This window comes from Penicillium coprophilum (assembly GCF_028826855.1).
Source record: "Penicillium coprophilum strain IBT 35676 chromosome Unknown utg000002l_segment0_segment1, whole genome shotgun sequence".
NCBI lineage: Eukaryota > Fungi > Ascomycota > Eurotiomycetes > Eurotiales > Aspergillaceae > Penicillium > Penicillium coprophilum.
In genome coordinates this window covers 933,236-947,356 of record NW_026622722.1, presented here as the reverse complement: position 1 = coordinate 947,356, position 14,121 = coordinate 933,236, and the positions used below count along the sequence as shown (strand labels likewise).

The 14,121-nt window shown below is 49.0% G+C and overlaps 7 protein-coding genes across 7 annotated transcripts; 5 read left to right on the top strand and 2 right to left on the bottom strand.

Annotated features, from left to right (window-relative positions):
- Window positions 1–40: 40 nt before the first annotated feature.
- Window positions 41–1,811, top strand: trpE (anthranilate synthase TRP2; the record flags this gene model as incomplete). Its single annotated transcript, XM_056673557.1, has 4 exons — window positions 41–52; window positions 142–290; window positions 372–445; window positions 505–1,811. The coding sequence occupies 4 exons, from the start codon at window positions 41–43 to the stop codon at window positions 1,809–1,811; spliced, it is 1,542 nt and encodes a 513-aa protein (XP_056534082.1).
- Window positions 1,812–2,448: 637 nt separating this feature from the next.
- On the top strand, window positions 2,449–3,393 carry N7500_002410 (isoflavone reductase family protein; the record flags this gene model as incomplete). Its single annotated transcript, XM_056673556.1, has 1 exon — window positions 2,449–3,393. The coding sequence occupies one exon, from the start codon at window positions 2,449–2,451 to the stop codon at window positions 3,391–3,393; it is 945 nt and encodes a 314-aa protein (XP_056534081.1).
- A 422-nt stretch (window positions 3,394–3,815) lies between these two features.
- On the top strand, window positions 3,816–4,887 carry N7500_002409 (ADP-ribosylglycohydrolase family protein; the record flags this gene model as incomplete). Its single annotated transcript, XM_056673555.1, has 3 exons — window positions 3,816–3,967; window positions 4,022–4,452; window positions 4,505–4,887. 3 exons carry the CDS (start codon window positions 3,816–3,818, stop codon window positions 4,885–4,887), a joined length of 966 nt encoding a protein of 321 aa, XP_056534080.1.
- Window positions 4,888–6,671: 1,784 nt separating this feature from the next.
- Window positions 6,672–8,660, top strand: N7500_002408 (epsin; the record flags this gene model as incomplete). The annotated part of the gene is made up of 4 exons (XM_056673554.1): window positions 6,672–6,744; window positions 6,910–6,979; window positions 7,036–7,256; window positions 7,312–8,660. The coding sequence occupies 4 exons, from the start codon at window positions 6,672–6,674 to the stop codon at window positions 8,658–8,660; spliced, it is 1,713 nt and encodes a 570-aa protein (XP_056534079.1).
- A 617-nt stretch (window positions 8,661–9,277) lies between these two features.
- On the bottom strand, window positions 9,278–10,652 carry N7500_002407 (Nif3-like dinuclear metal center hexameric protein; the record flags this gene model as incomplete). The annotated part of the gene is made up of 3 exons (XM_056673553.1): window positions 9,278–10,173; window positions 10,283–10,423; window positions 10,628–10,652. The coding sequence occupies 3 exons, from the start codon at window positions 10,650–10,652 to the stop codon at window positions 9,278–9,280; spliced, it is 1,062 nt and encodes a 353-aa protein (XP_056534078.1).
- A 266-nt stretch (window positions 10,653–10,918) lies between these two features.
- On the top strand, window positions 10,919–11,437 carry N7500_002406 (uncharacterized protein; the record flags this gene model as incomplete). Its single annotated transcript, XM_056673552.1, has 2 exons — window positions 10,919–11,141; window positions 11,265–11,437. 2 exons carry the CDS (start codon window positions 10,919–10,921, stop codon window positions 11,435–11,437), a joined length of 396 nt encoding a protein of 131 aa, XP_056534077.1.
- A 351-nt stretch (window positions 11,438–11,788) lies between these two features.
- On the bottom strand, window positions 11,789–12,598 carry N7500_002405 (peroxiredoxin family protein; the record flags this gene model as incomplete). The annotated part of the gene is made up of 5 exons (XM_056673551.1): window positions 11,789–11,817; window positions 11,870–12,035; window positions 12,113–12,158; window positions 12,228–12,327; window positions 12,394–12,598. 5 exons carry the CDS (start codon window positions 12,596–12,598, stop codon window positions 11,789–11,791), a joined length of 546 nt encoding a protein of 181 aa, XP_056534076.1.
- Window positions 12,599–14,121: the final 1,523 nt, after the last annotated feature.

The following is a 14,121-nucleotide window of genomic DNA, read 5'->3' as shown; positions in this document are numbered from 1 at the left end:
CCCTTGACTAGCATCGTCAATATCAGCCACTTACAACAAAATGGCAACTCCTGTAAGTAAGCCCCTGTCTTGTTACTGTTCTCCTCTACTCTCCAACAACCCCCTTGGAATTTTGTTTACCCTCATTGACCAATGACTCAGGTCGCCAGTATCCCGTCCCTTGAGACGGCGCGAGAAGTGATCTCAAAGTCGAGGAACTCCGAATTCCCTCCCAACCTACTTCCTGTTACGGCGTCGATCCCTGCCGATCTTTTAACGCCAACATTGGCATACTTGAAGATTGCAGAGAAGTGAGTCATTGGGTTCTTCTCAACATTGGCGATAACGCTGGGCATGGAATAATGGACAAGATCGCTGACTCGCAGGAATAGCTCGCGGTTGTCATTTTTGTATGAGAGTGCTGCTACTACAGAAACTATTGGACGATACAGCTTTGTTGGCGCAGGTGGGTGATACCGGGAGTCTTTGGTCTGGTTCCATTGCTTACTCCGTCCTCCTATATAGACCCCAGAAAGGTTATCAAGACCGGCGAGGGCCATGGCCCAGCAGCGGATCCCCTCCCATATCTCGAGGCTGAGCTATGTCAATTCCGCGTTGCGACAGTACCTGGATTGGTCCTCCCGCCGTTGACCGCCGGAGCGATCGGATATGTTGGATATGACTGTGTTAGATACTTTGAGCCCAAGACTGCACGGCCGATGAAGGACGTCCTTGGAGTGCCCGAGTCATTCTTTATGCTTTATGACACCATCATTGCATTCGATCATTTCTTCCAAGTCGTCAAGGTCATCACCTACGTTCCCATTCCTTCGGCGGATGCCGATATTGAGGCCTCATACCTCAAGGGCCAGTCCATCATACAGAAGACGATCGATACGCTACTCCAAGACCGCACACCACTTCCACCCCAGGGTCCCATCATTCCAAACCAGGAGTATACATCCAACATCGGACAAGAGGGGTATGAAGGTCATGTCAAGCGATTGAAGCAGCACATTGCCAAGGGCGATATTTTCCAGACTGTGCCATCACAGCGGCTATCACGACCCACCTCTCTCCACCCATACAACCTCTTCCGCCACCTTCGCACGGTCAACCCCTCTCCTTATCTGTTCTATATCGACTGCCAAGACTTCCAGCTTGTCGGAGCCAGCCCCGAGCTCCTGGTAAAGGAAGAGCGAGGGCGTATCATCAGCCACCCTATTGCAGGCACAGTGAAGCGCGGCAAGACGCCGGAGGAGGATGCCGCTCTCGCCGAGGAGCTCCGCGGCAGTCTCAAGGACCGCGCCGAGCACGTCATGTTGGTCGATCTTGCCCGCAACGACGTGAACCGGGTCTGCGATCCCACTACAACACAGGTCGACCGACTGATGGTTGTGGAGAAGTTCTCACACGTCCAACACCTGGTCTCCCAAGTCTCGGGAGAGTTGCGGCCAGGTATGACCCGCTTCGATGCATTCCGGTCCATCTTCCCTGCTGGCACAGTTTCTGGTGCACCCAAGGTTCGTGCCATGCAGCTCATCGCTGAGCTCGAGGGTGAAAAACGAGGTGTCTACGCTGGCGCTGTAGGATACTTCGGATATAATAGCGCCAACGCAGATGGCTCGGCCGAGATGCCCGGTGCGATGGACACCTGCATTGCGCTGCGCACCATGATGGTGAAGGACGGCGTCGCGTACCTTCAGGCTGGTGGTGGTATTGTCTTCGACTCGGACCCCTATGATGAGTATATTGAGACGATCAACAAGCTCGGGGCCAACATTGCGTGCATCAAGGGTGCCGAGGAAAAATACCTCAGTATGGAGAAGTAATGGACTTGCATTCTGGGATAAAAGCACCCACAAATTAGTGTTACGGTTTTTTTTTTAAGCAGAAGCATCGGTCCCCGGGTTACACAATGGGGTTTGGTGTTTTGATGCGGGGGGGGCGAAGAGCATTCTCTGCCAGAACTGATCAGTTCTGGAGATTTCGGATTTTTATGGTATAGTGAGAAATTCTCACTTGAAAAATAAAGCACATTTTATGTCCATTTTGATAATAGACTGGTTTCCACTGTGTTGCACTCTTTTTATGGAAGTTGGATCCAGCCTGGGTCGTGGATGCAAATACTTCTACGCTGCACAGCATCTATGTTGTAGACACAGAAGATGAATATCTTATTTGATCTGATTGGACACTACTCGGTCATTCACTTTCGTACAACACCCCCTTTGGCCCTCTGCATTGCTGGGAAGCGAAGGGCCGAGTCCCTGTTGTGTACATAAAAGCACTCTGGGCCATATAGGGCTGTTGGTCCGAAGCTCGGAATGGTTGTTTGGTCAGTGACGCAAAAGACGATAGTCGATATGGCGAAGTAGGGTACAGCATTATACACATATAAAGCTGATACATGCCCTAACTCTTCTCTCGCCCTTTTATTCCGGATAATTTCTTTGGGCAATCGCATAGATGGCATCCATAACACGGCCAGTCGTCGCCATCGCCGGAGCCACCGGGCATCTAGGCAAACACGTCACAGCAGCCTTCCTCTCCTCCACCTTCCAGGACAAATTCTCCGAGATCATCCTCCTCTCAAGAAACGAATCATGTCTCTTCCAACCCTCCTCCTCCCAACCCGGCGTGAAACTTACAACCCGCCGCTACAATGAGCACAATCTCGAAGAAGCCCTACAAGGTATACAAATTCTCGTAAATACAGTCGGACCCTCAGGACACGACTTCAAAACAAAGATCGCAGCCACCCTCCCTCGAACCGACATCCGAGTCTACTTCCCCTCCGAATTCGGTGTCGACCACTGCGGCCACGACTTCGCCCACCTGGAGTGGGACGAAAAGAAGAAGCACGTTGTACATGTGCAGTCGGTCAATGCGCACATCAAAATCTGCCGCATATTCTGTGGCCTGATTCTCGAAGATAGTATCGGGCCGTGGTTTGGTCTCGACACTCAGAACGGGCAGTATACTAGTGTTGGGTCGTTCCGCACGCCAGTTTCTTTTACCTCGCTTGACGATGTCGGTAGAACGGTTGCTTCGCTAGCGACTATGCCGACCGAGAAGATTCCTGAGGTTGTGCATGTTGGCGGAGATTCGCGCTCGATTGCGGAGATTGCGGGGATTATGGAGTCCGCTGGTGCGGGACACATCAAGATTGACTGCCTCCCGTATGAGGAATATAAGGCAGAGACCATTGCCAAGCCGTCATGGCGTCCTGCTGCCTATTTGTGGTTCTTGATGGGTGATGGGGGCATTGCTCATACTCCTGCTTATCTTGGGGACGATAATGATCTTGTGAACCCTGGCCAGCGGTTGTGGAAGTGGAAAACTGTAGAAGATTTGGCGAAGGAGACTAATGCACAGCCTGTGAAAGATGTTGTCTGGCCTCGCCATAAGTAGGTTGATAGGAAATTAAATATCTCGGGCATAAGCTATCACATCACTGGATCACACTTATGAGCACTCTATTCATCTAAAGACATGAACAATTCTTCGTGCCTCTCCTGGAATAATCAGCCACAGACTTGGCAGATTGAGTTATTCAGGCAATAGCTGAGCCTCAAGACTTGAGGGGGGCTGTGAACTCGAGGTGAGGCTTAGTCCATAAAATTCGTCCCAATTTGTCCCAAGGCTGACCATTTGCACTAGCATGTCGCATTTAAGTTTCTATATGTCACTGGTGACTCAACCTTGGCATCTTACTCACTATTTCAAGCTTTCTGATCGTTCAAGGTCCTTTCGTCTTTGTGTCACTTCCGACGTCTTTTCCATTAAATCAGACGAAATCACTTCGAAAGATAAAACAAAATCATCAGCACAACATGTCTCTATCACTGAAATCTCGTGCCAAAGGCGCTATCTGGGGCGTTTGCGTAGCTGACGCACTCGGTGGCCCCGTTCAATTCCGCGACGCAGGAACATTCGAGCCAATCACAACCTTGAGATATGTTGCGCCCTTCGATCAACCAGCTGGGTGAGTTTCCATCACAGTCATGTATGCGGATTGCCTGTGACTAAGATGAATAAGATCTTACTCCGACGACGGGTCTATGACCCTAGCCTTGGCATGCTCCTTCTCCAAGTCCGACATGCAATACAACCATATGTTGTCCATTCAATACTTTGTTGAATGGCTTACCCAAGGCCATTTTAGCACTGTCAATCACTCCTGGGATGTCGGACGCTCTACACGCATCTCCTTGACGCAATGGATCAAATATGGCATGGAAAAAGGAAATTTCGAGCTTGCCCAGGTGATGGTCATTGATAGATTGAACTACAAGGAGTACTCTGGGAATGGGAGCTTGATGAGGATTGTCCCGATTGGAGTTGCTTACTGGTATGATTCTACGTTGGCTCGGGAAGTCGCCAGGAAACATAGTCAAATCACGCATCCTTCGCTCTCATGTGTGGAAGCCTGTGAAGCGTATACGGATCTGGTGTGTAGGATTATGAATGGTTGGTTAATTCGGTTTTCTTTTTGTGGGATTTCCCACTGACTTTGGTCCAGGACAAACAAAGAAGCAGCTCTTCCATGCGCTCTCTGTGTTCCCATTTACTCACCCCGAATTGACGGAACGCATGTCACTGTACAGATACAGAACAATCAGCGACTGGAAAGCCAAGGCACCTAGTGATATGACTAGTAGTGGATGGGTTGTTGATACACTTGAATGTGCCATGTGGGCATTCTTCAAGTATGACACCTGGAAAGATGGAGCGTTGGCAGTTGTCAATCTGGGTGGTGACTCGGATACTGCAGGGGCTGTTTATGGAGGTCTTGCGGGTTCCTTCTATGGATTTGCCTCTATTCCCGCTGAATGGGTGGCTGGGATGCAGAATAAAGGGTTTATCGGAAGTATTGCTGATGCCCTGTCTGATGGGATTGCTTGAGATTCTTGATAATGGATTAGGAAACTTCCAGGGTTTCGTTTCTACAATAATGGATATCTCTATCTGGCCAAACATACCTATATCTATCCACCATGGATGTACTGACAGTAGTTCGAACCACACAATCACGACGCTTTGAGCCCCCTTGAGAGATTTGATGTAAACCACTGTTACGCAGAATCGGAAAGAGCGATGTGGCGGTATGATCAAGGAAGGTGCGTGGGCCTTGGGTATAAACCCCCCCTTCTCTCTCTCTCTGCCTCCTCCTCCTCCTCTTCTTCTTCTTCTTCTTCTTTCTGCGCTCTCAACCTCTTTCTTGGCCACCCATGTCCACATCAGACAGCGTAGGTATTGGGTCCCTGATCCAGTTCTCCTGCAGGCTCTCGGGGTCAAGTTATACATAGCTAGGAATTTGGTTTGGGCCATCATAGTACTAGTCATCCACGGAATCAATTTATCCCATTCTCAATGTTGTTCGTCCGATGTATGTATACATATATATTTTCAGAATTACACAACATATTCCAAGCTTCCGAGGTGGTTTCCCAGAGTATTATCGACATTAACGCTAAAGATATAAACCGTCCTTGGATACGACATAGATTGTCCAAGGAAAAGACTGTAGACTGATTATTCCGAGACATTATTTGGTGGTGCTCAATCCTGATATAGATAGTACGTATGACCTGGCTCTTGTGGTCCAGGGATCATTGTCTCGTCGTTTGCACATATGAAGCATTGAGCATCGCTCAGTTAACATCTAATTCAAAAATGGAATTATTTCTAGGGGCACATAGATTATATTAGAGACAAATTCGAAACGAATTGTGAGAAAAATGTGTACAAATCTTCGATATCAACGCCAATGTGGACCTACGATCGGAGCGCCAAGAGTGTCATTGCATTCTAGAAGAGTAAATGACGTAGCCTGGTTCTTCCAAGAGCTAGCACTGTGAGACTTCAATATGATATGAACAATATGGATTATATACTACCGAGGTAGTATCTGTATAAATTTCCATACAGACCAATTGACTGTTGCCTGACCATGACCAAGTTTATTACGCGGCCCAAAGCCGCCAGATGTGGCGGGAAACATGCCATTGTTATTTCAATCCGGATTCTCGATACCCGACAATGAGAATTTTCTTTGCTTTTGAGGTCAAATAAAAACCATGTAGAATTCAAATAGTGAATTGCCTGTTCTAGTCTAGGCTATACATAGGGGGGAGAAAAGGAGAAAAAGGAGAAAGGGTAAGCTCACGGTAATTAGACCGGACCTCCGGCCACGAGGGCGTAACGGTGCTTGGACATCCACGATACAGATTAGACTGTCAAAGTGAGCTAGGAGTAGATTGCTGCGATCAACAGAATGAAAATTCAAGTCCAAGAAGTTTCCAAGTGCAGATCTTAAACAGTGCCAGTATAACAGTTTGGTTCCAACTGCTTCGTCACTGCCAAGCCCTCTCTCATTCCCCCCGTTCGAGCCATCCCCTCTCCTCTCTTTCACTTTTCACCTTTCAACCGTTGATTGTTGACTACTGTTTGCCAATATTTCCTTTCCAGGCATTCTAAAGCCTAATCCACCCACCCCTTTAGACAGACTTGCCAACCTGTCCATTTCCGAGCAGGAGTGACTTGACACCCATCTTGGGCCGCGACACGGAGAAAGAGGGCTGTGTGTGCTTGGCAGTCTAATACTCTTCTGCATTAATCCTCCGCATCGATTTCCGACGATTACGATCCATTCACATTAAAACTACGACCGTCGCATCACCGCCATCATGTCCAAAGTCGTGCGGAGCGTGAAGAACGTCACAAAAGGATATTCCTCAGTGCAGGTCAAGGTCCGAAATGGTACGAGCCGATTCCACCACGTCGACCTCTTAGGCGATTATCGAGCCGTGGCAGAACTTCTGCTGCCCTGGCTCACTGCCCCTGTCTTTTCCCGGGGGTTGCTTGCTGCATTGTGCCCATGCGCCCCGCATAGATTGTAAGAAAGTTGCTGACTTACTTTTTAAGCCACCAGTAATGACCCTTGGGGCCCTACGGGCACCGAAATGTCCGAGATAGCCGCCATGACTTTCGGGAGGTAAGTTGAGGCTACGATTTACCGTGTGGGCGCCGCTAACGCCATTGGCACAATAGTCCGAACGAATTCTACGAAATCATGGACATGCTTGACAAGCGACTTAATGATAAGGGCAAGAACTGGCGCCACGTGCTGAAGTCACTGAAAGTTTTGGATTACTGTCTCCACGAAGGCTCGGAGCTGGTGGTAACATGGGCCCGCAAAAACGTCTATATTATCAAGACATTGCGCGAGTTCACATATGTGGACGAGGAAGGACGGGATGTTGGCCAAAATGGTAAGTTGTTCTTTGAAAATCGGGAGGGTTGCAAAATTGACAGGTTGTTCTGTAGTTCGGGTGGCAGCAAAGGAATTGACTGCATTGGTACTGGATGAAGACCGTTTGCGCAGTGAACGCTCAGATCGCAAACTGTGGAAGACTCGCGTGAGCGGACTCGATGAAGGCTACGGAAACTCCCCCGTGGAACCACCGCGCAGAGACCGACGCCGACGCAACGGGGATGAGGATTCCGACACTGAATACCGCTTAGCCATTGAAGCTAGCAAGGCAGAAGCCGAGGATGAGCGTAAGCGCCGGGCTAAGGAGACAATGGCAACCCAGGACGACGAGGATCTTGCCAAGGCCCTCAAGCTTAGCAGGGAAGAAGAGGAACTCCGAAAACGCGAATTGGAAGAGAGCAACGCCCAGTCTCTCTTCGACGACACTCCAGCTCAAGTCCAGCCAACCGGCTACAACCAGGGCTATCAACAGCAAGGCGCCGTGGACTGGTTTGGCAACCCGATCAATGCGCAGCAGCCCATGACAACTGGTTACCTAAACAACCAGTATGCGCAGCCGACAGGATTCCAGAACCAGCCTACCGGCATGAGTAACCCTTATGCCAATGGCTATCAGGCGCAGCCTTCGGCCTTTGATCAGAACCCTTACGGCCAGCAGCAGAATAACCTTCTGCAACCGCAGGCTACCCTCCAACCCCAGCACACCGCATTCAACCCCAACAACCCTTATGGAGGGGATATGTTCTCGCAGCAACAGCAACAGCAGCAACAGCCCCAGGAGAACTATCAAAACGCAGGGAGCAACAACCCATGGGCCGGAAACCAGGCCCAGCAGCATCTGCAGCCTGCTGATGCCCTCAAGCCCATGCCGACAGGATCCAACAACCCCTTCGCTCAGCGTACTCAAACACAGTTCAACAAACCTGCGCAGACAGGGCCACCAACACTTAATTCCTTGTCGGAGGACCGTGCAACGAATCAGTTTGCCCAGAACAATGCGCAGTATGGCCAAAGCTCGCTGTTCGCCCAACCCACTCAGCCCAACCCCATCTCCGGCTTCCAAGCCCCACAGCCACCAAAGAGTACCCCGCCACATGACCCTCACCATGCTCGTCTCAACGCCCTTCTCGGGTCAGGAGAAGGTCAGGATACCTTTGGCAATGTTGGAGACCTCCGAATCCCCGCACAGCACACAGCGCCTGGCACATTTGTCAATTCTGCTGGTCAAGGATTGGACCGCCTACACGCTGCTCCCACCGGAAACCCATTCTTCAGCCAACAATTCACAGGCATGCCGCAGCAGACCGGCTATGTGCAACAGCAGCAACAACAGCCTACCAACAGCAACCCTTGGGGAGGTCAGCAACAGCAACAGCGCGGTGGTAGCCTGATTGATCTGTAGTCACTGTTTCGTGAGGCTCTTCTTTATTGATCCATTCCTGATTTCGCTAAGGCCACTCACGCGGATACCATCTATCTCATTATTTTTTCCTTTTTTTTTCTCGTTTAGTCATTCGGGGGCTTGGTCGTCTGGTTTTTACCCGGTCTCATTGTTCTTCTTCGATTCTATCCCTATCGCTCCACGATACTCGCCACAATCTTCCTACATCTATGAACCGTGGGTTTTTTTTTGAAGCCGTGAAGGGGAGGCTAAAAAATCAAGCTTTCTTTTTCTTCATGTTTTCGATAGCCTATATTCCTTTGAGGTTTGACCTGGGTCCTTCATCTTGTCTTGTATTATCTCAAGACACTTTCTTTTGTTTCTTTCATTGTCTGCTATTAGGATATCCTTCTCATTTCAAACAACTTTCTTGACATCTTATCAGACTCCCTCATGCTGCATAGCTATAGTCCAAGTGTGGTTACAAGTCTAGTCAAGTTGATTGGGTATCAGCTGGAATACTTTGATGTGTGTGATCACAAAGGTCTCATGATGTCGAATTGTGACTATATTCTGTACTTTGCTTCTTATATTGTTAGACGCCAAGCGTAAAGCCAAGGCAACATAGAAGAGCAAAGCTAGTTACCACGCCAAATCATAATGCCATAGGGATCACGATCAGCCTCACTAACAGAAACGGAGGCAACGCCTTGATCCTTAAAAAGGTCCCGAATTCGGTATGCAGTCGCTGGTGGTGGAATCCCACCAAACTTACTTAGATCATCAATAGCCTTCGAAGAATCCAAGAAAGCCTTACCCCACTGCTCCGTAACCTCAGCAAGCAATTTGGGCTGCATCACTGAACGCAGATACCCACGCTCTGAGTTAGTGTGCGAGAGCGAAATGACAACAGACCCACGCTCCGTGGCAGCCAAAGCCTCATGGTGACTCATTTCACCGGTCAGGAGGAGATCAGGGAGCTCGCCATCACCCTTGAGGAGCACACCAGAGCCCGAGCCGGGACACATACCCACCGTACGGATGGAGATATCGTCAACAGACTGGCCTTGCGGGATGGCAATGGGGATACCGCCGGGCAGGCCGATTCCACAAGCGATGTTATCGATCAGGGTAGTGAGCGGCTGTTCCTCGGTGAAGGTTACCAGACGGCCTGCACCGGCTGACTCGAAACCTTCTGGGATTGAAGCTGGCGGGGATGGATGGATTGTGGACCTGGTGTGCGGCGGTCCTTGCGAGGAGGGGGCTTGCACGGCGGGGATAGGAGATTCTGGGTAGGTTGGGGCGGAGTACATGCTTGAGCTGCAGGGCTCGATGGTGGCTTTGGGGGTTTGCTTGGCGGGACTGAAGTTTCCAGTCACTACGTCGCAGAGCCAGTCGGCCATGCCGCCGGGGACGGTGTCGACTGCTGTGTGCGGGGAGTAGACGCTGATTCCATGCTGTGCTAGGCGAAGTAGGGATCGTTGTTGGGAGTCGGCGAAGGTAAGAGATTTCAGGCCCCGGAAAATGATTGGGTCTGTATGGATGATATCTGTTAGGTCTTGGGGCCCAATTGAAGAGATTTGTTGATGAACTCCACGAGGTGTCTGATCGCATGTATGCTAATTCCTTGGGATGCGACTTACGGTATGCGACAATAACGGAGTCGCGATTTTTAATGGCTTCATCGGCAACGGCTGTAGTGAGGTCAATAGCAAGGAGGACCGAGTTGTTCTGTATCCGGGATTTGTCGAAAGGAGTTTGGTCGATAGGAGCTTCTAGGAGCACTACAATTGAGCGAGGTTAGTAGATTGCAAAAGCTGATCAGCCAATACTTCGAGCAAAGATGAGCTTACATCCTGTATTATCAAAGCTCTTGTCTGCCAACGCCTCCGGGTATCTGCATATAAGAGGTTAAACGAAGCTCCATACAGTGCGGGGAGCTCTGGGATCGAGTGGGGGATGAATTACAGCTTTCTCATAGCGCTCACCACGCAATTGGTGAATGGCGAGCATTCTGAATTTCTCATTGGCATAGACATGGCAGAGTATCGACGTGTAGCAGCGCGCAGAAAATTCATATAGAGATGTCAATTCGTTGAAGACAGAAGTGCAACAGACGGAAAATGAGAATGAGCCACACACACACGTGCACTCACCAGCCACAGCCGACCGGAGGCTCTGAATTTGTAATAGAGGCAAACTCCCATACTTCGCGATAACCTCGGGTTGGTACTTTATCTTCTCTTGTCTTCTCTCCCTCCCCTTTTAAGCTATACTTGATGTTCTCCCGCACCTCCTCCTTGACCGTCCTGAGCAGAAGCTGCCGCTATCTCCTCCGCCCTCACAATCACATCCAGCGGGCCTCGTTTTCCCTCACCGCGCGCTCCCACGCCGCCATCAACGCTGCTATGGCCGACACATCTGGCATCACCGCAGACTCGCTGAAGAATAAGTTGACCGAAGTGCTGCAGGCACAGCATGTGGAGGTTGAGGATCTTTCCGGTATGCAGATTTATACTGATTAAATTGAAAATGGGAATGGGAATGGCACTATGACGTCGAAATATTCTCTTTTTTCCCCCTCGTTGATCTATCGCTGACGTTCTATCTTTCTTTCTACTATAGGCGGCTGTGGACAGGCATTCCAGGCTGTGATTGTTTCCCCTCAATTCGAGAGCAAGACTATGCTTGCGCGACACCGACTCGTCAACTCCGCACTCAAGGCCGAGATCGCTGCTATTCATGCTTGGACACCCAAGTGCTATACCCCCGAGCAGTGGCAGGCTCTCCAACAGTAATTCAAAACTTCAAGAGGCGGGGAAATGGTGAATCATAGCCTCTCCTAGAGGGACATTTGGAAGAAATTGCACCAGACCAAATGTTGGGCCTCAGACTTGGTTTCAGGAACGAAGGATCGGCCATTGATTCCTAATATTGCTTGATTGATTCAACTATATGCTTGCCCATTTAATTCTGGCATCGATTTATCAGGCGTTGGCCGGGTTGGAAAGGATGGAATAATTGTACATTAAATTCCTGCGCTACGAAGTACCGTGCAGCAGGGACCAAAAATAAAATCTGTGCCTTGGGCCTGCGATATATTCTTCTAGTATTTGCAAGGAGTTTTGTAGATCTATCTAGAGATGACTTTAACCGAGCACCTTCTCGGCAGCGGAAACTTTCAAGTGATGTTAGCATAGAACGATATACTCGACAGGAAAGAGACATACCGTTCAGACCGGTGTTATCAGGCTCGACGAAAGCTTCCTTAACCTTTCCATCTTCGACAAGCAGAACATAGCGCTTGCTGCGGTTGTTGCCAAAGATAGCAGCGCTATCGAAGCTGAGGTCGAGCGCTTCGGTGAACTTTCCGGAGGGGTCACCGAGGAAGCGAATCTGTTTAAAAAAAAAAGAATTCAGTTCTGTTGCTAGGACTGAAATTCAACAAAAACAAAGCAAAAGAAGATACTTACACCGCTCTTGCCGGAGGGGTCAAGGGAATCAGCCCAAGCCTTGGTCCTGTATGATAGCTTCGTCAACAAACGTTCCAGTAAAGCTTTCACTCTGCAATTCGATATTCTAACTTACACGAAGGGGTCATTGACGGAGATAACAAAAGCCTGGCCAGCCTCCTTGAGCTTGGGGTGGTTGATGAAGCCAGGAACATGGGTGCTTGAGCATGCAGGGCCTTGAAGAATGTCAGCCCCAAACAGCAGTTTTTGTTTCCTACCAAAGTAGGCTGGGGTTCACGTACTGAAGGCAGCGGGGGTACCAATGATAACAGCCTTGTTCTTGATCTCCTTGGCCAAATTGACCTTGTTACCGGGGGAGTTCTCGACCAGAACGTCCAGGTTGGGGATGGCGTCGCCCTTTTGCACGAACGCGGGCGCGGTGCTATGGAAGAGAGAAGCTTGCGCGCGAACGCGGGGGATGTTGGATGCGATACGGCGGGCGAACATGGTGTGAATTGAATTGATGAGTGGATTGATCAATTGCGAAGGAATGAAAGTGATTAAGAAGTGTACGTTGTAAAACAATGGGGAGGGGGCGGTATGTTGGGGAAACCTGAGAGATTTCGTCATGGCCGTGCATCATTTTCAGGAACTCTGTTTACACCTCTTACTATTTACTTCTATCTTATATTCATGCCTTTTGCTTTCATATGTTTACATCCTTCTATGCTTTTTCTCATTTTGGCATATTAGCAAGAAACTCTCGACTTGTGGATACCTCAAGTGCGACCTGCGGAGGCTATACCGCAGGTACCGCGAAACAGTATGAGCTGTCACTCTTTAATAAGCGCTCTCTTTTAAGAACAGGGCGAACCAGCCGCCTTCGAATCGGATGATATGAAGTCACATCCTATGCCTCCATGACGCAGTGGATCCTTGCACCGTCACACGGTGGATCATCAAACCCCTGCTGAAGGATGCAGTCATCTTCTAGTTCAACATGGAGTTCGGCGCCAGCATAACTGCACGAAGAACAATTGAATTGACTGGTGGAGCTCATGTGATATCCGTGATTCTGTGCTTTTACTATGACGACGATGTGCTACGGTGGGATATTGTTCTTTAATCGCAACCTGAACTATATTGAACTTTGGCTTCTACTTTGTCAATGAACCATGTTGCAAAGGGCTGTAGATTAGTATTTAGTGAGAACTTGAGTCTTGAGGTAGTTTTTGAATCATGAAATATCTTCAAGCCATAGAAATGATCTTTTATATTAATATCCGCTCTCGGTTAAAGTGGGTAAGTGGTTCTCTTCGATCAGATAGGTTCATGAATCAAACCTGTTCAACCAACACTCGGAACACATTAGACAGAGGGAGAATAGCAGGGCTGATCACTTAATCCATAGAGGGAAAAAAAAATCAGATTAACGAGCGTTTTTGGTGGAGCCTTACCCCTGTCACCGAGACTCTTGATATCTCTGAATCCAGGTGTCTACCTAGGTACGCTAATTCAATGTCTCACCATTTTCATCAGGTCATTGGGGGAATGCGTGCCCCCCTCCATCTTGTGCGCACTGACACGATTCCGTGTGCATCTAGTCTCTGAACGAATGAGATCTGAGTATGAAGTTTTTTTTTTTAAGAAGATGTACATAGACAATACCTAGTACATTTAGGTCTGGGTGTGTGACATACTGGAATTTTTGCCCCTCGTCCCTGATTTCCCTAAGATATTCAGAGATCGACCTCCTTACATGAAGAAATGTCAGTTAAAATCCAAAATAGCAAAAGAAATCGAAGGTATTTCTAGGTAAAATAATCGAAATCCGAAATAACCAAGCCTGGAATACTGGAAGTCCATCTCATGTACCAGTCAGTACCTCCACAGTAACTTTGGTACTTGGCTCTACCGCTAAACCCAGTAACTGACCGTACCCCCGTTCATTTTTTTCTCTCTCTTTCCACCCTCCGAAGGAAAAAAAAGGTCTGGCTTTCTCCCGTCTTTTCTTATCTGTGAATAGTCCC